The sequence below is a fragment of the Carassius gibelio genome, chromosome A6, assembly GCF_023724105.1.
Source record: "Carassius gibelio isolate Cgi1373 ecotype wild population from Czech Republic chromosome A6, carGib1.2-hapl.c, whole genome shotgun sequence".
In the NCBI taxonomy this organism is placed as follows: domain Eukaryota; kingdom Metazoa; phylum Chordata; class Actinopteri; order Cypriniformes; family Cyprinidae; genus Carassius; species Carassius gibelio.
Window position 1 is genome coordinate 26,555,600 of NC_068376.1, and position 24,865 is coordinate 26,580,464.

General features: G+C 37.8%; 2 protein-coding genes across 3 annotated transcripts in view; both read right to left on the reverse strand.

Moving 5' to 3' along the window:
• Positions 1-7,395, reverse strand: part of LOC128015894 (membrane-associated guanylate kinase, WW and PDZ domain-containing protein 3-like) — a 112,360-nt gene extending 104,965 nt beyond the window's left edge. For both annotated transcript variants that reach the window (XM_052600134.1, XM_052600135.1), the window contains exon 1: positions 6,361-7,395. In XM_052600134.1, coding sequence (XP_052456094.1) covers positions 6,361-6,667 — 307 coding nt within the window. In that variant the 5' untranslated portion in view covers positions 6,668-7,395. The remainder of the gene's footprint in view (positions 1-6,360) is intronic.
• Positions 7,396-10,963: 3,568 nt separating this feature from the next.
• LOC128015896 (leucine-rich repeats and immunoglobulin-like domains protein 2) lies at positions 10,964-24,822 on the reverse strand. The gene is made up of 18 exons (XM_052600136.1): positions 24,210-24,822; positions 23,431-23,505; positions 23,097-23,231; positions 22,738-22,878; positions 22,389-22,532; positions 21,807-21,950; positions 21,577-21,720; positions 20,550-20,630; positions 20,389-20,460; positions 19,701-19,769; positions 19,409-19,572; positions 18,959-19,270; positions 16,788-17,069; positions 16,246-16,689; positions 15,321-15,473; positions 15,076-15,213; positions 14,654-14,929; positions 10,964-13,712 (listed from the first exon to the last, which is right to left on the reverse strand). Exons 1-18 carry the CDS (start codon positions 24,401-24,403, stop codon positions 13,525-13,527), a joined length of 3,156 nt encoding a protein of 1,051 aa, XP_052456096.1. The 5' UTR covers positions 24,404-24,822; the 3' UTR covers positions 10,964-13,524.
• Positions 24,823-24,865: the final 43 nt, after the last annotated feature.

Sequence of the window (24,865 nt, forward strand, 5' to 3'; positions counted from 1 at the left end):
GCAATTTAAGGTGGAATATGTCAACGTCGGGTCCAGTCGGGTCTGTGTCTTCCCGGCAGGTTCGGGTCCAGATTGCAAATAATATACGGGTCCGGGTCGGGTCCGGGTAGGCATTTCTCGGATCTACACGGGTCCGGGTCCAGCTTTTGAAATAATAGACGGGTCCGGGTCGGTTCGGTGTGGTACATTACGGGTCTCTGTCGGGTTCCGGCAAGAATTTTTGGACCCGTGAAGACCTCTAATTCAATGTAAGGGAAAAAGGCAACTTAGATGTTCGTCCTTTGTGTTTCATACAAGAAAAACACTGAAAGACATTGAAACAACAAGATATAGTAGGAAAAAAAAAAATTGACCCATTTTCAATTATTATATGATGCTAAAAGAAACCATCACCACATTAACATACAAGTACAACTGCCCAAACAGAAAATTTGGCACCTTCCACCCTCCTGGCTGCTGTAATTTATCTTTTTCTTAATTTGCTCTCTACTGGAAAGTGATTTTTAAAAAAACATGCTATTGGTGCAATAACATTTGCCAACATCTCTCATTACACCTCTGTAGACCAGCTTTCCCCCATTATTATTTACTTCAAGACTCCAAAAAGAGTTTACTGGTTTGTGGGGAACAGTCCTTCATACACCCAGCATCTCCTCCCTCAATCACTGACCTTGTTCTGCAGCATATCTGCCATTTGTTACACGGCCACACCCCTGTAACGCACATCTACATAAATAACATCACCATAAATCATTCTTGTCCATGAAACATAAGCCCCTCCTACAAATCTGCTGTCTTAACATTGCCAAATATGAAAACCAGTGACAGCGTCAGCACATATGGCAACCGACGAACACACATGCAACAAGCACAATCCGTCAGTTTTATCCACACTAATACTGGTAATTAACGACGGGACAAAAGGCCACCACATGTGCCCTTTTGGAGGTGATACAATATAATCCTTTGTGCCATAAACACAGCTGGTATGCAGTCGAGCCTAACACCCTAAAAGGTTCCAGTACAGAACACTGATAGATTTGGACATTTCGCATGAATTACTGAGACACTGTACATAATGAGCAATCACCAGACACCAATAACTAGGAACTTTTGGCAACTTTCATTATATGCAAGTAAAATGGTTTTCACCTTGTATTATCAGGAATATTTCATAGGCGAGCGAGCAACTCCCATGGTGCGAGGTATCTGACTGCAGCTCATGTGAATTTCTGTGCAAGGATGACTTCATCAGCGATGAATACATTGGGTTTTCAATCAGGCCTTTGACAAGCTACTGTACTTGACAGTTCATTCGGTCGACGTGCACCTGCCAGCAAGAGGGGATGAGCATCTTGAAAGAACAGGAACAGGAAGTTACAAGTGAAGAGGGTGAATAGAAAGATAAGCAGTTGAAAGGGAAGAGAGAAGTGCTAATAAAGAAGAGTGGAGAAGTGGGCTTCAGACACTGAATTCTTGGGTCCTAATTGTCAGGTTTTTGCTTTGCCGCAGACGCACATACTCTATATTGACGAACTCTCAATGCTCTTTCTTACACCAATACTGTTGATTGCAGAAGGCTGCTAGTGGTTAAATTAAGCTAATTAGTGCATTCTTGACGTGCAGATTTTTTTCCCATAGCCTGAACACAATACCACAAGGTCCTTCCCTTCCATCACATACTGAGGCTTCAATGATAATTAGAGGTTACAGAGACATTCTGTAAAAAGGGGGACAAACAGTGTCTCTCTCGATTCCACAGTGGTTTACCATAATGCACACCAATGCTACATACACTTGTCCTTCATTAAGGAAATAAGCTGGAATGGTGCCTATACATTGTTCATTAGCATGAAATATAGCGAGCAGCAAACAGCACAATATGATGTGCATTGTTTAACAACTTTAAAGTAAGTGCTGATTCACAGTTTAGATATGCAACTGGATCATTTATCAAAATAAATGTGCATGCTGGGGAATATTTGATAAAACTTTTAACTAAAGCTTCAATAAGCTCATTAAAGTCAAAATAACACAATGCCCTGGTGTGCAATCCATTTAAAACAGTCTAACGCTGTTATTGGTCTAATTCTGAATCACAGAGCTTCAAGGCCTCCATCATTTTTTGTATTTATATGCCTTTAAGGCTCTCATGAGGTGATATTCCATGCAAGGAATGACTTAATTTAGCCCAGACGAAAGGTTGAATTAACCTTTCATATGTTCGAATTAACCTTTCATATGTTAGAATCAAAAATTCGCTGTTTGGACAAACACAATGCAGTTTCTCATTATATGAATGGTGGAATTGGAGCCTCTGGCTGATTTCCATTTCAAAGAGCTCAAACTGTTGCTGCAACTGCAATACTTCACTCCTAGAGAAATGAAACTATAACAATTCAGGACCACTATGTATCAGAATTGCTGTGAATTCCCACATTGACGCTGGCTCTGAAAAACAACAACAATTGCATGCAGCCCACCTACATTAGAGGCGAGAGGTTTGAGCAATGCCGATGACACGCTGCATTCAAGTCCTCCTGGGAAGTTCCTGTTTCAGAAAATGTGATATGATGCATTTATTTAAGTGATTTCAGCCAGAATAAAATGGACTCACTGGACAATTACATGTTTCTTTCTCTCTTTCATTTCCCGCCAAAGACAAAAAGGATTTAATCGCTAATGCAACATAATGAAAAGCAAAAGATCTTTGCATTTATCATTCTCATACTTAATGTTAATTCGAATCTAACATTATGGAGAATATCTACAACAGGCTGTGAATTACACCACAGAAAATCTATTTAGCTAATTCAAAAGTTAGCAAAAAACAGTAAAACAATGACGCAAGGTACTGCATACCATAAACGTGAAATAGAAATGTTTTTGAAAGTATACAGTAGACATGACTTTGTCACTTTGCTCAAAGCTGTTAAAACATACATTGTAACTTGAGATTAAAGTAGTTAAATTACTTATCAAAAAACTTATCTGTACAATGTCACATCCAGCATTTCATATAATGTCGTAAATTTGTGACACTGGTTAACCCAAATAGCTTTATTATCCTCATAGTGACATCAGAAATGGACATAATGGACAGTTTGCACAAAGAAAAATCCATTCATAGGAATTGTGTCAGTACCATATAATCATGAAATAATCTGTCTAGACCTAAAAGAAATTTGTAATCTTAGTAGTACATCTTTGTTTGCGAAATAAACAAAGATTTGTCATTTAACCCCAGCAAAATGTCTAGACTTCAATTAAGTGCTTTACTGTAAATGCAATTTTCTTTCAAAAAATGACTGTGGTGACCAATATATGCAGTCAAAGAAGCTTATCTTGCTTTAACCATTAGGGAAAGCTTGAGGAATCAATTTAACATCACTTGATTAAAGTAACTGTACACACAATTAGTTTATTTGACCTTCTGCGGGAAAAAAGTACTGCAACTTTGTTCAGATTTGGACTGACAAATTACTACAGCCACAAATAACCATAGCAATTCTCCAATGACAAAAACCTCACTAGACTACAGGAAAGCAAAGGTAGATGAGATGGAGATGAAGCAGCTGGTGGACAGAGCACTGCTGTGTTTGTGCCTGTGGCAAAGACTGCAGCATCATTTCCTGCTATTAGCTGATCCTCAGTGTGTATAGGCTTTTCACTCACTCCATCTATTATTCACACACTTTGAATTCCATACGAAGCCCGGACATGGGAGACACACATGCATTTATACACACAATCCCTACATACTACTGTGCTAAAAAAACCACAACACAGGATACGGTACAGTACTTTTTAGGTGAACAAAGTCCATGAGCATTTCAAATGAGATTCTCTTTGTGCAGCTGGAAAAAGAGCTAGACAAAAGCAAAACTAAACACCAGCATTATCTTAAAAGTAGATTTGGACACATGCAAACCCATTTACACAGGGCTGGGAGCTAAAAAACACTTTTTATACATGTGGAAAAACTCATTCACGAACTAGAATAGTTTGCTTTTTGAACAAATGACTAATGAATTGTTCATATATTCACAAATACTCTCAATCTCATGAATTATTTGCTTCAGTTTGTCCACTCACTCATTGAAATTATGTGATTTAGAAACAAATTACTGTTAGTGATAAACTGGTCAAAAACACCTTCAAATCCATCTCAAGATTGTGCGTTTCTGGCTTAACTATACTCTTATAAATAACACAAACAAGCTAATGAATTGGTCAAACAACTCACAAATAAACAAATGATTCTCATGATCTAATGAACTTCTTAAAACAATTATGAATCAGTCCCAAAACTCTCGAATAATTTTTGAACTCCTTAGTTATCAGTTTGAATCAAACTCCAAATGACCGGTTAAAAAAAATACTCATAAATTTATCTTAAACACATGAGTTATTGGTTTAAACCTTCCAAGACTCATCTACTCATCATAATAACATCAAACAAATAAATTAAATTAACACTTATAATATAATAAATTGTTCAAAAAAAAAAAAACATACACACACAATGGTTAGAATCAGACCAGGTAGTTTGTTTAACATACAAATTACACTGGGTTAATAAAAATAATCACAATTCAGTTTCAAATTTAATTAAAAAACAAATGACTCTTTTGATCTAATAAATTGAATAAATCACAAATAATTCTTGAACTCATGAGTCATCCATTTGAATCAGTCTAACAACTCTAATGAGCTAATGATCTGGACAGAAATATCCACAAATTAGTCTCACACTCAAACATGCACAACGCTCACATAGACTCACTGTGCAAAAGATGGCACACAACCTCGTATGCATCCTAAAGGCCAGGGCCTTAGCTGCCGCTGACGGGCATGCTCACCCAATCCCAGATACTGTTCATTTATTCAACAATCAACCATCCAGTTAATGCTATCCTTCTGTACCCTCTCCTTCTCTCCATGGCTACAACTCTCACATCTAAATGTTAATAACCTCCTCCTATCTCCATAACTACTCTGACATGTTGTGCCTTTCCACTTCTCTTCCTAAGAGAAGTGGAAAGGCACAACATGTCAGAGTAGTTATGGAGATAGGAGGAGGTTATTAACATCAATACTCATTCGACCCATCAATAACGCCAAGATATTCGGTGTCCATGGTAACGATGTCCTCCTCCCGATTTTCTTCATGCCCTCATACACCAGTAAGGCCTGTCTAAAGTAAAGGTGAACCACTTGCTATGATCAATACACACTCCAACAGTGAGTGTCCTTAGAAATAACACTCATGCTTTTATAAGATGTGTGTGGAGTGTGGAGTGTTTTCTACCCACCAACCCTAAGGCAAACGCCGTGCCTCTGACATAAAGGCACTTAAAGCACAGTACAAGTCAGAGCCAGGGCATGTGGTGCAACCACTATGAGACAGAGAACAAAGAATCTTCTGAATGCAGTTCGGCAAAGTATTTGCCCATGCTCTTAATGTTCTATGAAGAAATTACACAGCCAGTCTTAAAGGGACAGGTCAACCCTGAGGTGCCATACTGGGATGATTTTTTCTTCGGTGGAACAGAATAAGAGACGTTTTACAGAATGTTCACACTGTTCACTCTGGGGCTGTTGAGTTCCGAAAAATTTAATTAATTTTTTTTTAACTTTATTTATAGGCACCTTACAGGAAACTCAAGGAAAAGGCACTTTTCAATAATCAGATTCAATACTCCCATGTAAGTTCAACTAAATAGGAACATTATGTGAGCATTAACTCACCATCTTGTCGTTCCAAACCTTTATGACTCAGTTTCTCAACAGATGATATTTCAAACAACACTGAGAGGCAAAATATTACTTTTTAGTCACATAACATTGGTTAATGGAAACGCTGTCACTTCGCAATACTTTTTTATCAACATTTATAAAATATCGCCAAAGTTTTGCACAAATCTGTAATGGAAACGCTCCTAATGAAAATTACACACACTTGTATTGAAAATAATATGAGTTGATAACCTCACTATAAAAACCCACAGGAAAACCTCAAGGCAACCTATGGCGAATTAGTCCTCTGTCCCCATCCACTTTTGTTGTGTAGAAATGAACAACGTGAACATTATGCATTCATAAACAAATCAATAAACAACCCAATAATAAACGTTCGTGTTCCACGACAGAAAGTAATTCACACGCCTCTTTAAATAAGCTAAAGATGGTGTGTAGTAGACTACACGCGAAGACTATTTATTTTGTGGTGAGCTGTCCCTTTAAATGTAAGCCTCGAAGATACAAGACGCGCTGTGAGCCAAACTCTCCTAGCAACGGTATTGTTTGCCAACATTCACTTTTAGCGACAGAAAACACAACTAAATTCTTTCCGTTTACCTGGTTTGACGGTCTTGATTCGGATCGGCTCTCGGAAGTGGCGGATCACGGCGTGAGTGTCTCGGTTCGTCAGCCCGCTGACAGGTGTCCCGTTCACTTCCAGTAACACATCCCCGTAGTACGGTAGTCTCCCGACGTGACACACCAACACGTCTAAGTTCATTTGACCGAGAAACGGGAACTCCCCGAGCTCGGCGCCTCCGAGGATCTCCACAACATCACCGAACTCCCCAACGCTTCCCCACGACACAGCGCACTCCTGTACTTTGGTAGACCAGTGTTTCTTCCTCTTCAGTGTTTTAGACATCGTTTATCCTGTATGTTTTAGTGCAGTCTGACGTGAACAGATTTTAAAGCCTCTCTTCCCCGGCGTGCCGTTCACTTTACCCGGTGTGGGGATGACAGCGCGCGGATGTGGAACGCCATCCAGCCCGTACAATCTCTATAAGCCTCTACCATTATTAGTTTAAGACAACATTTTAGATTGCTTTAGATATCGCTCATAAAAACGCCTGTTACGAATGTCCGAGTATACTATTATAGCTACATAATGCAAAAGTAAACAACAATCGATACAAGAATTAGGTAAAACTGTGTTTACCTGGCAAGTTCCATCAAGCTTTGCATGCAAGCATCAAGCGCACTCGACTGACACACTGAGAAACGTGCCTGTCAGTACAGCCCAATAAAAATGTGTGTTAATAAATGGATTTAGCAGCAAAACGGAGTCCCACAGGTATAAAGAGATACCGAAGCGGCTGTCTTGGATATATTCGGTTGTTGTCGGGTCTGTCCAAACGGCCGAAGCTCGGGTTCGTCTTCGATACGCGGTGCCCAGTCAGTGAGTAGAGGCGTCTGACGCGTCTTCATTCCTGGCTTGTGGCTGAACCGTCAGCTTTACACACATTCTTAGCCCTCGACAGAAATAAAACGGTCAAACATGTGTTTATCGCCTCAAATGGACGCTGCGATGCTGTCATTCGCGGCGGTTGCTCTCTCAGATCTCCAGTCACGGCGGCTACTGTTGCGCTCAGCTTGTATTTGTCAAATGAAGCGAGTGTGTGTAGCGCGCGCGCGCTCTCAGCGGTCAGCCAGTGCGGCCTGTGACTGGATAGCGCTCAGGTGGAGGTTTATATAAACTGAGCTTAACTGATTTACTATATCAAGATGTAAAAAAGAAACCAATTACATAACTGACAGTTTTGATTCTAAATTCTGATTGGAGCAGTCGCGTTCTAATTCACTGTAAGATAAATCAATGAACTCACCTGTAACTGTTGAATTATAGCCTATAATTATGTTTCCATTCTGCTTGGCGACCCTAAGCAACGGTTAGGTTAATTAACAATATGGTTTGTAAATTTTGAATACTGGCGTTTGTCAGATTTCCATTACACCAGCGTTTTACAGCGATTTCACCCAAATTGTTGGGTTTCTGCTTTACATTGTGGCTATAAAAATGGTAAAATGACTGTAATTCAGTACTAAACCTCAGTTTTGCATGTTCTGAAATGTTAAACGGAATAAACGAAATAACTTGAGTACATTCCTAATGTGCAAGAATTGCTTTTATGCAACAGGCATTTAAAAAAGCATAATAACGTAATAACATAATAACACAAACATAAATTAGCCAGTATTTCCTTTTCACCAATGCAAATAGTTAAAGTCAAAGCATCAATCTTTGCATGTAACCAAGCAACACACAATTCTGGATGCCTTTCCTGCACCCATAATTTGACTTTTAAAAACATGCTGCAGACAGACTTATACAAGTATATATATATATATATATATATATATATATATATATATATATATATATATATATAATTAGATTAGCTATAGGATTAAGATTTTTACAGCTCAAACAACAAAGCACAGTACTAGCAACCCCAAGGTCATTGGTTCAATACCCAAGTAATGTATGAGTTGATATAATGTATACCTTAAATGCAACACAACCACTTTGGATAAAAGTGTCTGCCAAATGCATAACGTAAAAAAAGCAGCTCCCATTACCAAATTTGACAAAATAATAAATGTAATGCTAGTGCTTGCCATTTTTCTTTCTCTCTTATTAATCTGCTAATGTAATTTAATCAGCAGTTTAAGCCTAGGTGAGAATATCTGATAAGTAATCAGTGAATATTTCATCTTGTAATCAAATTATATGGCCAATTATCTTAATAGCAGTCCTGTAGTTTACTGTAAGACTCAAAGCTGCCACTTTATGGTGAGTAGATGTAACTGCAGCATGAATTGAGTCTCATTCTGCCAGGGCTGAAGACAAACTTGACACTATTCATGCGCTCACCCCCTTTATTAATTACAGACAAGTCAAGACACAACAAAACAGTGCCTTCTCCAGTTTGAAAAGGATCCAAATTAATTTCCAATCACTGCTGTGCACTTCGAAACGCAGAAAGACTTGTATTTCCCCAGAGTATTGAGAAGTGACACAGGAAACGCAGCAGGAAGTGTGTAGACACGGTTAATTATACTTTAGAACAAGACCAGACATGAAACTAATTTCAGTGTGTTAGTTACATTCAGCCTTTAAGTTATTTATAGACCAGGCCACATGTATCTACAGCTATGCTCAATAACATACTAACTCTTGCAGAACCTTCAAGATGTTTCTTTTTTTTCTATTCGGTGGAAAAGATACGGTATATTCCACAACACAAAGTAATAAGGTTTACACACATCTGGCTCTCAAAAGCTCACTCAAAAAAAAAAAAAAAAATCTGTCATCATCATTTACTCACGCTCATGCTGTTTTAAACCCATCTGACTTTCTTCTGTGAAATACAAAATGAGGAATTATGAACATTGTGCGACTTGCTCTTTTCCATGCAGGTACAAAAAATGGAGACTGGAGCTTTCAATCTTAAAAAAAAAAAAAGAAAAAAAAAGTTGAAAATCTACCTAAAAGCATGAAAATTATCCACATGAGGTCCATTAGCTCAAAACAATTGAAATACTAAAACATGACTGAGCATGAACAATGTTGGTAACCAGACAGTTGATGGTAGCCATCGACTTCCATATTGTTTGCTTCTTTTCCATTCTATGAAGCTTATTCTGGGCAGTATAGAACTAAACTCTTAATTTAAAAATATTTAGTACTGTTGTTTTAAGTGGTATGAAAACATAAACGCACAAGTGTATAGATAAACCCATCTGTACTCAGCAAAGAACTGCTGATATTTGAAATAAAAAATGCAATGATTGAGCAGTAAGAGGTTTAGCGTGAATCATCAGTTTCATAACATGTCTGATGTCTGTTTTTATAGTTACTGAAATGTAGCACCTCACAACAATAATGCCTGTTCCCCTCTATATTACATCTGGAAAGTACAAGGCTCCAAACACAAATAAACTAGCTTATGTATCTACTGGTTGTTCTAAACCTAGTCTAGTCTCAGTTAAGATCTAAAACAAAGGCAATAGCCTGAGATGTTTCTGTGCAGGACAGTGGCTCGGCCAGGCCTTGTTCCACTAGTGTAATAATCCAAAGTGAGTCTAGTGTTTGAATGAATTATTGATAAAGCTGAGTAAAGAGGGTAAGCAGCAGGCAGAGGTGTACTTTGATCTCACAACTATAATTTCTCTCTCAGAACATCTCTCGGAGGATGGCAAGAAGAATTGCCACTTCAGGTTTTTAGAGGGATTCAAATAAGTCTGCGCCCTTTTAAACTCAGTGAAAACTTCTGCAGTTCACTATATTAGCATAAATGAGACCAATACTTTAAGTGAGCTGTGACATAACTATCCACTTACAATAACAACCACCCCCCTCCACCCCAAAGCAATATGAATACATTGAAGAATAGCTCAAAATGAAAATCTCCCCCACATTTTTAAATGGGTTTTGTTTCACAATCTTCTCCATGGTGTAGTTATCTCTATTGCTTGTACACATTTTCTACCACATCTTTTCCTTCCCTACACCTTTCTATTAATGTGCTTGGACATAGAGCTCTGTGAACAGCCAGCCTCTTTTGCAATGATTTTTTTTGTCTTGCCTTCCTTGTGCAAGGTGCCAATTGTCGTCTTTTGGAAAACTGTCAAGTCAGCAGTCTAGCCCATGATTGTGTAGCCTACAGAACTAGACTGAGAGACCATTCAAAGCCCTTTGTAGGCGTTTTGAGTTAATTAGCTGATTAGAGTGTGGCACCAGGTGTCTTCAATATTGAACCTTTTCACAATATTCTAATTTCCTGAGATACTGAATTTGGTTTTTTTTCTTAGTTGTCAGTTATAATCATCAAAATTAAAATAAAAATTTGAAATATATCAGTCTGTGTGTAATGAATGAATATAATATACAAGTTTCACTTTTTGAATGGAATTAGTGAAATAAATCAACTTATTGATGATATAATTATATGACCAGCACCTGTATGACATGGATCATGAAATATAACTCACAAAATAAAATGCATTTTTATGTTTACTCTACAAAAATCATTAGATTTGGACTTTAGAAATGTGCATATCAAATATGATACAGTAGGCTTTATAGGGTTAAAATATGAGTGGTAGCTAGTACTTTTTACTTCAGCTAGCTCCATTAATAAGTTTATTTTACCCGTGATGCATCTGAATTCTTTTTATTGTTTAAATATCAGCTAAATGTCAGAATTTTCTGAAACAATTTTCTTTATACATGCTTTACAGAATGTACAGGTACAGCATACAGAAATACACACAAAAAAAATTACAAAACATAAAAAGCAGCATTTAAATATTGTCAAAGCACTAAGGCTAAACTTTGGTTTGTGAATCTTCTTTGGTGTAAACCAAAAAGAACTGAAAGTGAAAATCACACTTGTCCATTTCTAAAGATTCAAACAAAGTCCCAAATAATTCAGAGTAAAATAAAACCACGATTCAATTTTAAACTGCTTTGCGCTAATCTCCCGCAAGCATTAACAGTCATTTGAAAAATGAAGAGGTTTTTAGCGTGGCTGGAAGCCACTGATGACACTCCTTTCCTTTCAACAAGGGAAACCGACGCAGGGGGGTTTCAGACGCATCATTTGACATCAAGGTCTCGGATTAGTGTCATTGTACAGCTAACAGCAAGGCAAGAGATTGTGCACAATGCAACAAATTAATATGCAAATCAGGGGGTAAGTTATTACATTTTGGGAAGTGGTTGAAAATAAATATTTTCTATTAAAAGACAGTGACCATAAATATCTGCTACAATGCAAGATACAGCTTTTGTATGCTCAGATGGTGCAAAATATCAGTGTACTGATTTGTTGTGGAGCTTTCTTACAAAAAGAATGGTCAACATTTAATCAGGGATCCACACACATGGTTTGGATCATCAAGCATTGATGCGAATTCAAATCTTCCGGCGCAGTCACATTAGTTAAACTTTGGCAAAGTAGGTCTATTATCACTAGTATAGCGAATCATGAAGCCCTCTCTAATCAGATGCCACTTCTAAAATACGCAGCCTTGTAGTGATCACATTAGCGAAACATCAGTGACATTTTGCAAGCAAAAAAAGGTCCAATATCTGTTGTCAATAGCATAGCGATGAATAAAGAACGGCTCACACAATCACTTTTAAACAAAGTAGCTTTCTGTTGGTCAGCTTGGCGAATTCATGTGTAAATTTGTGCACCTTTTAAAACTATGTAGTGGAAACCTGAAAAATGCTGATCTAGAGGTAGGAAGGCATAAAAGCATATTTGAATCAAATTGTTGCATAACATCTGGTCCACTAAGATCCTATATATGCAGTTTCGGCATTAGTTTTAAAAAATACATTCCAATTTATACATTTTGTGAATCTGTGAACGTGACGTGATGTTACAGTGCCTTGAAAGTTTCTTTAAAAGGTGTCCGTTTTCATGAGTGGGCAGCAAGACAGTATCTTAGGTTTTGAACACAGGCTCTTAAGACAATGTTTACAGGCAAAAAATATCTAAATCCAGCTGTACTTCTAAGGCCAAAACAATAAAAATGACCTCAAATTAAGACGATGATCTGAACACCTATATGAGCTTTACAACAAAAAAGGCAAAGAACTCAATAAGACGATACCAGTTTGATCCAGCAGTAACAACGGATTTCAAATGCAGCATACACGCATTTTAAAGATGAACTGAGTGATTTCTACACTACTAGGGCACCAAATGGAATTGCATAAAAAAAAATTCAAATGCTCCCCCACTCTCCTATTGGTCAGTGAGAATGTAGCTCCGCCCCAAAAGCACTCCACTGGTGCTCAGTCATACCGATCAATCAAATAAATTTGCAATTCTATTAGATGCGCATTTGCAAGAATGCAAAAAATTATGTAACAACACATAAGCTTAATATAGGAAAAAAATAAAATAAAAGTGTAAAAAGTTAGCATATCATGATTTGTATAAGGCTGTCCCGGCCAGATTGTCAAAGGTGCAACATATCCGCAACATTTTTATTACTGTCTGTTATAGTCCCTTAAAACAGAAAGAGAAATTAAGGAATGTGTTTAGGTTCGTGAGAAACACAACACAAAAAAAGCATTATTAATGATTAATAACAGTACCTCCGGAATAACAGTGGAAACAACAAAGCCGTCAACTCTGTTTAAACATTATTGGTCATCAGTCCGTATCGCTTGCCAGTAGGAATAAGAAATGCAACACAGGTAATTGGCCCTCTGACATCACTCAGAGAACATCACTGCCCTCTTTTGGCAGTCCAGTCTTCACAGTCAGTATTCGTACAGATTTTGTACCAGAGCAAAAGCAAGTTATAGGGGAGTCTGGGCCAAGCTTTGGCATATGCAAACAGGTTCAACACTCTTAAGTAGGCGGGAAAACCAAACGTGGTATAATTTGTACATCACACGTTACGGTAGGACTAGAGGAGCTCTTGGAAATGTTACATTCAGGGCTCAAACCAGTCCGTTAGCTGAGGAATGGTGAAGGCAGGATGTTTGAAAGAGTTTTCCACAAAACACACACATCTCAGTGAGCTACAAAGGCAGACGGAGGGGAGGGACAAGAGAGGCAGTGTAAACATTGAAGAGAGAGGCATTTCATTTGGCAGACAATGAGGCTTCTCAAAGGAGGTAGTGGGCTGAGGGCACTGGGAGGTGACTGAAAGACAAAGTGGTGATGTTTAGAGGGAAGACAGTGCTGGCTAGCTTTATGTGGGTGCGGAGGTGCTTTCCTGTGGGTTAGTCCTGTATGAGCCTTCCTCTAGTGCCCCCCTCCTGTCCTCTCGGCCGTCCCCTGCGGACAGACCCATCGGGGGCTTGTGTACAGTAACTGAGCCCTGGGTGAGGATAGAAGAGTGGGTTTCTTCACCATCCCAAAATGACCTGCTTGGCACATCTGAGACAAGAAAAACAGAGACGGTGAAAATAAGTGCATGCACTAGATCAGTTCCCATCCCTTCTGAGAAGACTCTCTGTTCACTGTATGCATAGGCAAGTAAAAATAGCTAAAATCTACTTTGAACCACTCTTCATGATGAGCAAACATGGTAATAACTCATGCATGCCACACTACTAGTGTTCATTATGTGAAGCAAATCATTAAAAATAAAAAAATTTAAAAAAAGTAAATATATTTCATTCATATTTGTATATACAAATTATACCATATTATAGAAATAGATGCATTTAAGTATGAATTAAATTACATTGAAAATGGAAATTTTTCTGATTTAGCTTGTCTCACTGCATTCTGGAACTGCCTCAAGCCAAAAGAAACTAGATTTGGCACAAAACATCCTATAAAACCAAGTATCTTAAGTTTAACGTATTAGATTAACTCCTAAAAATGCTGCCTAGGTAAGAGATCACTGAACTGAATAACAAAGGAATATTATAAAACGGATAGGTCCGGTCCGGTTGATTCTGATTAATTGAGCAGCGATGGAAGCTGGTGTAAATTACACTACAAACATACACCTTTGTTTACTTCTGTGTGTTGCTCGGCGACTACATTTCTGGAACCACAACTGTTTCTGAGGAACTACATTGTTTGGTGGTAGAATACTGTTTTTATTTATGTCATTATACTTTATTTGTTCTGTTTTATTCTGTGTAACCTTACTAAATATATATAATAACTGTTTTATAAAAGCAATAAGCCCCATGAAGCGTGGTTTACAGTGAAATTATAACAGCTAAGGGGTGTTGTTATGCACTCTAACAACATCCCTTAACTGTTATAAATTTACTTTAAACCATGGCTTCTTGTGGCTTATTGCTTGACTGATAGGAAATACAACTGAAATGAGGTGCATAAGAATATGTGGTTCATCTCACCAGTGCTATAGTGTTGTGACGCTGGTAGTCGTGGTTCATGGTTAGTGAGGAACACAGAGGCATTCTGCTGACTTATAAAACTCTCCAGTGCCGCATCTGCGTGCTCCGTGTGCTGATCCCGCTCTTGATGGCTGCTCTGGTGTCCATCCCGAGAGATCTGAGACACAAGTGAGTCGTCCTCTGTCAGGTAGGCGTATGGACAGTACTCACGCGTGCGCGAGTAGATGTTGGCATTGTCGTAGCAGTCTGAACAGATGACTAGAGGGCCTGGTCCACCTAAAAACAAAGGTCAAGACAGCCGACTAGTCAAACAACAACCCATTAGCCATCAATGAGGTCAACTGGTGGGACAAACAGCCCACTTTGCAATGACATGAGGGTGAGTAAATGACAGAATATAAAAATGTAAAACTTAACGTTACCATTATGGACATTTGCCTGTCCCTCTCTGGGTTCACTCCGGTGGAAGCTGCTACGTCCTGCAAAGAAAGAGCCCACTCGACTACCTAGTCCATTAGCATCTGGATCAACATCACTGCTCACTTCACCATAACATACTCCTGTAGAAACACATCACAACACGATAGCATTATACTTCCATTATAATGATGTACAGAAACTATACCAGTTGTTATAGCCTTTCTGAAGGAACACAGGGTGACATTACCGTCAGTGCCTTTGTGGACGTAACCATTAGCATGAGACGGCATTAGCTGCTGGTGGCTTCCATTCTCGGAGTTACTGTAGCCCTCCTGAGGCTCGGACAGCGTACCTTGAGATGAAAGGTAACTGGGAATGTCTGCTGGTAGGTTCATCTCATCTGGAATACACCAACAAAGAGATTTATACATTAAAATTAATGTCATTTTTGTGCTTAGACTTCAAATTATTTAATTATTGATCTATGCTCAAACCGTTATAATGGCTATTTTAAATACTAGGTAGGGTAGGATATATATATATATATATATATATATATATATATATATATATATATATATATATATATATATATATATATATATATATATATAAATACATATATATCTCATAGTAAATAGCATTTATTTAAATTACATAATATTTCATTAAAATAATACATTTAAAATAAAGTATATTTTATAAAGATAATATTCGTTATTCTACTTTCCAAATTATTAAAAATGTAGTAAAAACAAACACAATTTCTTAAAATGTAACTAATTTCACTACATTGTTACAACTTATGAAAAGTAATGTTAAATAGTATTGCGTTACTTTTAAAACATAATATCCAAATTGTGATTATTTGAGAACTGCAACTATGTTGATCATTTAATCACACCTTGCCATTCAAAAAAGGGAATTTTAAAAGGGAAACATTACCAATTACCAACATTTCACAAAAGCCCTATGACTTAGCATTATTTTCTATTACTGTTTTCTATTATTAACTAGAAATTATAGGCTATAACAATCAAAACACACACACACACGCATATATATATATATATATATATATATATGCGTATATATATATATGTGTGTGTGGTTTTTAATATTATTTTTAATCTTAATTATTTAAACTAATACAAGGAAAGTTGTGCACTGACCTGTATTTGTTATGCTGTAGTCTTCACTCTTCCTCCTCATGTGATAAATGACCATGACCCACACAAGCGATGTGCCGACGACGCAGCAGACGACCACCATCACTACTATGCCAACTGTTGTCCATCCGTCCTGACTGTATATGCTGGTCACCTGGTCACAGTTGGCTGAGGGTGAGACGCTGAGGTAGATATGACCGCGCTCCGTGCCAAGCGTGTTGGACATGATGCACGTGTATTTCCCTGCATCACCAGGGCTGGCATCTACGATTATGAGGAGCTGATTGGCTGCGGCGAAGAAGTGACGTTCCGTCAGCACCAACGGGGCATCGTCTTTGGTCCAGTTGAGACGGGGCGCAGGACTACCACGTGCTATGCACTGGAGGACAGCAGTCTCACCTCGGGCAACATTACGGTCCTCTAGAGGGCGCTGGAAGGATGGGGTTTCTGTCAAACAGACCAGAGGCAATTCATTTTTAAACTACTATCATATGTAAATAATTCAAAAGAAATTTTGGCCATCAGACCATGGTAAAAAACTATACCAAGCACAGTAAGAGTGGCATTGGTTGACAGGGTGCCCGCCTCGTTTTTGGCTGTACAGCTATAGACGCCCATATCCTCCGTCTTCACATTAGCAATGAAAAAAGTGTCATCATCTGGCATGACATGCATCCTTCTTTCACGGGCTGCAGGGAAATTGATACCACCGTCTTTCTGCCAGGCGATCTGCGGTGTCGGGTGTCCCTCCGCAGCGCACTCCAACCTAGCGACCGTACCGGTGCGGATGGTCAGGTCCATGGGTGTCTTCAGGAAGGTGGGGAGCTCTGGAAAAAGCAATTAGAGTTATTTTCACTGCTCTACGCAAGTAATTCCAGAAAGGCCTGAAACTTCAGACTTCACTTGTAAAGCTTTATTATAACAAAAGTTATTACAATGATTCTTTCATGTATAATAGTAATTCAAATATTATAGTAATTATTCTAAAAGTACAATAGAGTACAACATAAATACCATGGTATATGAATATCTGATTCATTATTAAAATGTCTCCACAGTCTGCTTTTGAAGAAATATCATAGTATCGTGCTACAGCGCTCGTTCTATCAGTTGTAGTTATGCCGCCTCACCCTCAATATATACCGTACAACACAACATAGACTCACATCAATTCTTAACTCAGCGCTAGAGTTGCACTCACAAGACACTGCACGTCGCAATCAGAAAAGTAGATAATTTGGAAGTGCTTTAAAGCCTTGGTGGTTAAACATTCACATACTGTTCTGACATATGCTTTTTTTTGAGTGAGTACTGTATATTAGATGCATGCAGGTCTTAAAGTGACAGCAGAGTAATAGTACTAAACATGCTGCCGCTTGTCATTAAAGGGATAGTTCATCCTATTTATTCACTCTCATGTTGTCCCAAACCTGTATAAAAAAAAATTATTGTGCTGAAAACAAAAGAATATTTTGAGGAATGTGAATAACCAAACAGTTGCTGGTCCCTGTTGACTGTGATAGTAGGGGGTTAAAAATACCTATGGAAGTCAATGGGGACTAGCAACTGTTTGGATACCCAGATTCTTCAAAATAACTTGTATGTTCAACAAAAGAAAGAAATTCATTCATGTTTAAATGTTTAAACAAACATTATGTAAATTATGACAATTTTCTTTTTTGGATGAACTATCCCCTTAAATGTTAATAAAAAAACGCAACAAAAAATAAATATATATATATATATATATTTGTTCATGCAATTTCTTGAATGCTGCTGCTAAATACACCTACTGTACCTGAAAAATAAAGTACTGTTTTTTTTATTTGTTTATTATGTGTTTTTGTAACGGTATTTTTGTTCTTATTTTTTAATAACAATGATAAAAAAAGGATTAGTCTATTTTGGCCTAAACATTTTTTTTATTTTACACTGTTACCTTATAAACTTTGTTTTAAAAAAGGGAAATTGGTTTGCCTACATCTATTAATATTATTATTTATTTTCCATTCAAGTGGTATGGGTTTTAATATAATATATTAAATAATAAAATAAGTCTTTTTATTAATCTTATTCAACCTTGTACAATAGTTATTTACCCCCTTAAAATAATTGTAAGAAAATTGATAATGTTCTATAACGCTAATATTAACAACATTTTCTACTCATGAAACGTGACAACAGAATTCATTCCCTGATTAAATGGCTAGTACAAAAACAAACAAGCCATTGGCCAATCAAACCCTAAACAGCACCATGTGCATTTACAGTATTATTACAGATTCTGTTATTGTTATATTCAATTATTGGCTTACAAATCCGCTCCTCCATCAGTATCATGAACCGATATAAACAGCATAATTAAAATTGCTGAGGTCCGCATCCCAGAGGGCTGCTATGTTTGTTCAACAGACAAGGAAAATTTAACTGACAGAGCTCTGAAAACAACCATGGAGAAATGAGGGGTAAATAAGTCAAGGGAAAAAACAAGTGGCAACCTGCTTAACAAAGGATAGGATTCCTGCAGATGATCGCATAAACGACACTTTAAATTAACAATCTGACACCAGCAAACACTCAGAATTATTTTTTGCAAAACAATCTCCAAAAAAAGACATTTTTGCCTTATAGAAATACTTTTTTGAATAAGATCTGACAGAGGAAAAAGCAGGACGAAAGCTGTTTAAGTAACAATCAATTTTGATGAAGCACTAACCATTAACAGTGAGCTTGGCCATAGTGGAGTAGTTGGATCCAAAATGGTTGGAGACCACACACTGGTACTGGCCTTCATCTGTGAAATTGACATTAAGCAGGTGGAGTACGGTGGTGTAGAGGAGGCGGTGATCCTGGTACCGAGCATAGTTCTCCACCTGAGCTTCATACAGCACCTCTCCATCTTTGCGCCAGGCGGTGCTCATGGGAGAATCGCTGCTACTGAAAGCAGAACAGTTTAGAGTGATGTTGGTCCCACGCAAGGCCACAGCGGTCTTGGGATGAGCGCTGATCTGGGGTTTAGGGAAGTCATCTGTGAGTGAGACAATGAAGAGAGCTCAATGCATGAAAGAACTACAATTTAAAGTTTCATAAAATCGCGTTTTTATTGGCACAACACACAAAACAGAAAAGTGCGCCATGGAAGTTCTGTTACTGTAAGGTCACTCACTGCAGACAAAATCCTCTGGTTTAATAGCAAGCACACTAGATCCTGCCAGGAAGGAGGGATGAGCACAGACGGCAACGCAGGATTGCTGGAACTGACTGTCAATCAACCACTGAGCCAACCACTGCAGCTGACAGTCACACAGGAGGCTGCTGGTGTTCAGATCACTGAGGAAGACAACAATACAAGCATTACTGAGAACACACTATACTATTCTAATATACAAACACTGTTACAGAAATATACAAAGATACAGAAAATACATACAGTCTGTAGAAAGCAAAGAATGACTTACAGTGTTTTAAGTTTTAAGTGAGTGAAAGCATCAGGATGAATAGACATGATGCCATTCTTACTCAGGTCCCTGCAGAACAAATATTAATAGATTATTTACATTATTTGTGTGTGCGCTGAATAATGGAATGGACTGGATTATATTATATTGGATTTCAGTGTAGTCATATTGTCTTTATACAAATACAAATAAGAACAATATAACAGCATAACCTTATGGATCTATAACCTAGAGTATTTCACAGAGACGGGTTTAAAACATGACTTACAGAAATGAGTCTTTTCGGTTACATTTTATAAAGGTTTGATGCTCGATTTCACTTGAATCCAGTAAACATTACCTCTTCGATGGAACTATGGAAGCCTATTTCTGCCTTGGTGTTAAAAAAAGGCTTTATCTCGCAATAACAAATTTATTTCTTACAGAAGAATACAGAACAAAACATCTGCTGCTTTGAATGTTGTGATGTGACTTCATGTCTCATAGTATTTTGAAAACATCAGCTCTCGTTTTTACTGGATGGAGTAATATAAAAACTCTTCCAGATGTTATTATTTTATTTCGATATTTTTATGGAAGGCTGTGCCTGTCCTTGACTACAAAACAAACAGGCTGTGAAAGTTTAGAATACAGAAAAATGTCATTTTCTGAGTTATAAAAGAGATACAAGGCTGAAAGAGAGACTCACAAATGCTCCAGCTCCATCAGCCCCTCAAACGCTCTCTTAGTGATGGTCCTGATTTTATTGTTCTGTAGAACTCTGGAAAACACACATATATACGCACATGTCAAGCCACACTTTACATCTCTGAGTCAGATCAAACAGCTCGTATCCACCAACAGACTCACAGCGAGTTCAGCCTCTTCAAACCCACAAACATGCCAACCAAGTCCTCGATGGCAAGAGAGATCTCATTATTTCGGATGTCCCTGGAATGAACAAACATCAAGAGCGACCCATCAGAATATTTTCAAACTGCTGCTTTGTAGAACATGCTTTCTGTTATCAATCGAAAATGTCAGAGCTGGTTTATTTGGTGATTGTACATCTACAGAGACTTGAGTTTCAGGGCTCTAGGCAGTTCAGCGCCATTGTGTATGCTTCTCATGTATAATAGAAGGTACTGTACGTGGGAGTATTTTGAGCGTGTTTTCACGCACTGCTGATTTTAAAAGGCTGAAATCACTTTTCCAACTGTGCCAAAGGAACATGGCTGAGGTTATGAGAAGTGGGCATGTTTGAATGTGCTCTTTTTCTGTGGGGTAAGCTGAAATGAAACTAAACTAGAAGGATTCATATAGGGCTTAAACTACAGGGATAGACTGTATCTCTTCGTAATTAGTGGCTCTTTTTATTTTACAGAGATAGAGCTCAGTGCTACTTCTATTTTCCATCAAGATCATTTGGTTACACAAACACACCTGTTTATTATCTGAGAGCAAATACAGGCATGTTTGAATATCATAAGAAACAAAAAACTGAAAAATCAGTAATGTATGCCATAATTTACCAGCAAAACTGTTAGAACTTGAATACTTCCAGCTATTACGGCAACTTAAAAAACATGTAGTATTTATATTTTATTAAGAAAAATAACACTTATATGTTGCTTATATATATATATATATATATATATGTATGTGTGTGTGTGTGTGTGTGTGTGTGTGTGTGTGTGTGTGTGTATGTATATGTGTTTTGTGGGATGAATGAAAATCTTGGCAGGGCAAGTTAAAACCTGAATTGCTGTCCTGACTGGCACAGCAGAAAAAACTAATATTTAATGCATTTTATACATAAACTTAAGGCTTTTTATATAGTGCTACCAAAACTATCTGCATAAAATGAGAGACAGAAGTGAAAAGTGTGTTATCTTACAATGTGCGGATGTTAGCCAGGCTGCTGAACACTCCTTCTCCCAGGTGTGAGATTTGATTGTCCCCCAAGTTGAGACTCTGCAGGAGACCGAGACCAGAAAACACCCAATCCTCCAGTCGACTCAAGTGATTGAAGGACAAATCCCTGGAATCAAAACACACACATATGCATTATCTGAGAGCCAACAATCAAATACAGCACCTCTAAAAAAAAAAAAAAAAGAGACTCACAGCTCCTCCAGGCGATGGCAAAACTCCCAGGCATCGGCTCGGATGAGTCCAATATTGTTCTGATTTACCTGCAGAATCCGGAGCATGTGCAGGCCATATAACCAGCCCTTATTCAGCTCGGTCAGATTATTATACTCCAACTCTCTGGCAGAGAACAGAGCACACATCACCCATAAATCACTACTTTGATTCATGTGAAATATAAACTACAATTACACATTTAAAAGTGGGGGGGGCGGGGATTATAATAATCTGCAGGTTCAGATATATGGTTTTAAATAGAAAAAATATATAAAATACAAATACTATTAAAGCCAAGTCTTATTTAAAGTTGAGTGATATAGCCAAAATAAATAAATAAAATCATAATAATACTAATAAAATAAATAAATGATTGTCCAGACTTTTTGGCAAAATAATTTTTTTTATAAATAAATAAATATATATTAAAGTAAAATAATTAAAAATATATATATTTTAAATAATTAAAAAGTATTTTTTGGCAAACAGCAATTTCTAGCTACATATCTTTTCTATTTAAACACTTAATGATCTACTGAAACCCTGGAAGCACTGACTCACAGTTCCTCCATGTTTTCCAAACCAAAGAGAGCTCCATCCATCAGCTTTGTGATGCCATTGCGCTGCATCTTTAACGATTTAAGAGCCTTCAGTTCTTTGAAAATGAGACTTTCCACCACACGAATCCTGTTGCGCTTCAACTCTCTGTAAAAGTGACAAAACATGAAGAGGGGCACATTACAATGAGAAAATCCAAACTACTGTCCTAACCGTCGGAGAAAGACAAGACAACAAGGGAAATTAACTCCCCACTTAATAATATCAGGTGCATTTAGCTGCAGTAATCCTGTCAGACACAATCTAATTTAGCACAGCAAAAACATCCTATTCATTAGCCATGAATACGCACAAGACTTGGAGCTGAGAGAGGGTGAAGACTTTATCAGGCAGCACAGAGAGTCTGTTCTGGTTTATCTTCAACACCAGAAGTGAGCTGATGTTTCCGAAACAACCGGGCTCCAAGGAACTTATCTTATTTTTGCTCAGGTTTCTGATGGAGAGAGGAAACAGACAAATATCCGTGAGCCCCAAAAGTAATCAGAAACACCAAGAAAAACATCCAGTACTCAATGACAAAAAGATCAAAACAACAAGTGATATTTAACTCAAGGGAAAAGTAGAACTTCAGAAAGCTCTCTTAATGTACCTAGAATTTGAACAGTCTTATGAAGGTGCACAATTCAGACGAGCTTGAGTACAAAAACTCACAGATGTTTCAGCTGCATGGGAGGGAATGACCCGGCCTTCAGCTCAGATATAGAATTAGAGCTCAAGTCCAGACTTTCCAGAGATGAATATGGCAACAGCTGCTCCGCCACAACTTCAGAGATTCGGTTATGGACACTGAAAATGAACAGCAGATCGTTATAGAACCATATCAACATACATTTACTCTTAATGAAAAGTAAAATAGTAATCAATCACATAATCCACTTCAACACTTCAGTCAACTGCGTGACACTACAGAAGCAACTGGAGCAATTTCACCAGCTATACACAACAGTGAAGCCTGAAAAAGAATGAAACGCAGAGGGAAACTTACAGCGACAGCGCTGTGATGTTGGATGAGACATCTCCAAGAAAAGGCAGCTCTGTAAGTTCATTCTGATTCATAAACCTAAATTCACAGAGAAAATTTATTAAAACCTGAAAAACAAGTCTAAAAAAAGAAACAACTTTACAGAACAATAAAGTCTATTATAAACCCAAAACTACAAAAGGCTTATCTATTTGCTCTCACTTACAAAAAAATATCATTCATATGTTTACTTTAAAAGATTTCACAGGGAAAAAAACCTCTGCACCACAACATTGGTGGACATTTTTAGATATATACTAATAGGTCTTTGACTTACTAAAACAATTTTTTTTTTTTTTTATCAATGAGAGAGGGCAGAAGGCATGTCTATTAAGTTTTTTTTTTGCAAAAAAAGTTTTGGATATGTTGGTAATTTAAAGACCTTAGATTGTCATGTATCAAACAGAATGCTGTAGATGGAGGGGGTGCCTTTGCTCCAACCAGTGCAAGATGCTTTCTTGTTACTAAAAAACTATTTTATTATAGTAAAAATAAATAAAAACATATTACACTATTTTATAGAAAGAGAAAAGTTGTTTCTACAAGGAATCATGTGACATTTCAAGATAATGCCAAATAAAATAAAATAAAAAATCATAAATATTAACTCGAATTGCACTAAACTAACAAATGTGAACAGTCAGTTGTCAGTTGTGCGTCAGTATTGTCCACATGTGCAGAATCCGCAAACTGCTGGAGGCTGACCATCTCCAGAGCATGTAAACATCTGCTCTGTTACTCACGCATGTGTGATCCAGACCGGAGCTTCCAGAGCTGCAGCAGTCAGTCTCTTCCTACTGCAATCCAGCAACTGTGCTGCACCTGGACCAGCGGAACAAGTACAGGGAGAAGGGCAAGTGTCCAGGCCCGCAACACTCACTACGAGCAGGAGCAGGAGCAGGAGCAGGGCCTGGGGGATGGGCCAGCCCTCCGCCATTTTGAGCTTCTTGATAGCAAATGATAAGTCCCAATTATGATATTAATGAGACACAGACACTAATCTGTGTTTTAAAATATAAACGTGATTCCATGTGTATCCGAATTAAGTTGAAACACATTGCAAAGCTCTGATTTAATCTCTCTCGGTTCGTCCCTTCGAAATTCCCTTCTTCCTCCTTGCAATCTCTGCAGCTTCAAGATTTCCAAACGGAGCGTCAAACAAGCTTTAAGACGCGGCAAAATAGTTTCGGTGTACCGAAATATTTAATGTCCTATTTAAGACTGTTTGTTTGCATTTGAGGGCAAAACAGAATACAACTAAAAGTCGTCTTTCCAAACATTGTTCCTCGACTTTTTTCCAAAGGAAAAACAAACCTTCTTCCGTTGACACGTGATCCACCCCCTGTCACGTGCTGCTGGAGGCCTCGCGTCATTGGCCAGTCGACCAATCCGTCAAACT

Bases quoted from the DNA above. Each gene is read 5' to 3' on its own strand.
- LOC128015896 (XM_052600136.1), bottom strand. From the start codon at position 24,403: ATGGCGGAGGGCTGGCCCATCCCCCAGGCCCTGCTCCTGCTCCTGCTC. The intron at 22,533-22,737 runs GTGCGTATTCAT...TCACTTTTACAG, and splicing joins CTCTCTCAGCTCCAAGTCTT to AGAGTTGAAGCGCAACAGGA. The intron at 15,474-16,245 runs GTCAGTGCACAA...GGTGTATTCCAG, and splicing joins CTACAGCATAACAAATACAG to ATGAGATGAACCTACCAGCA.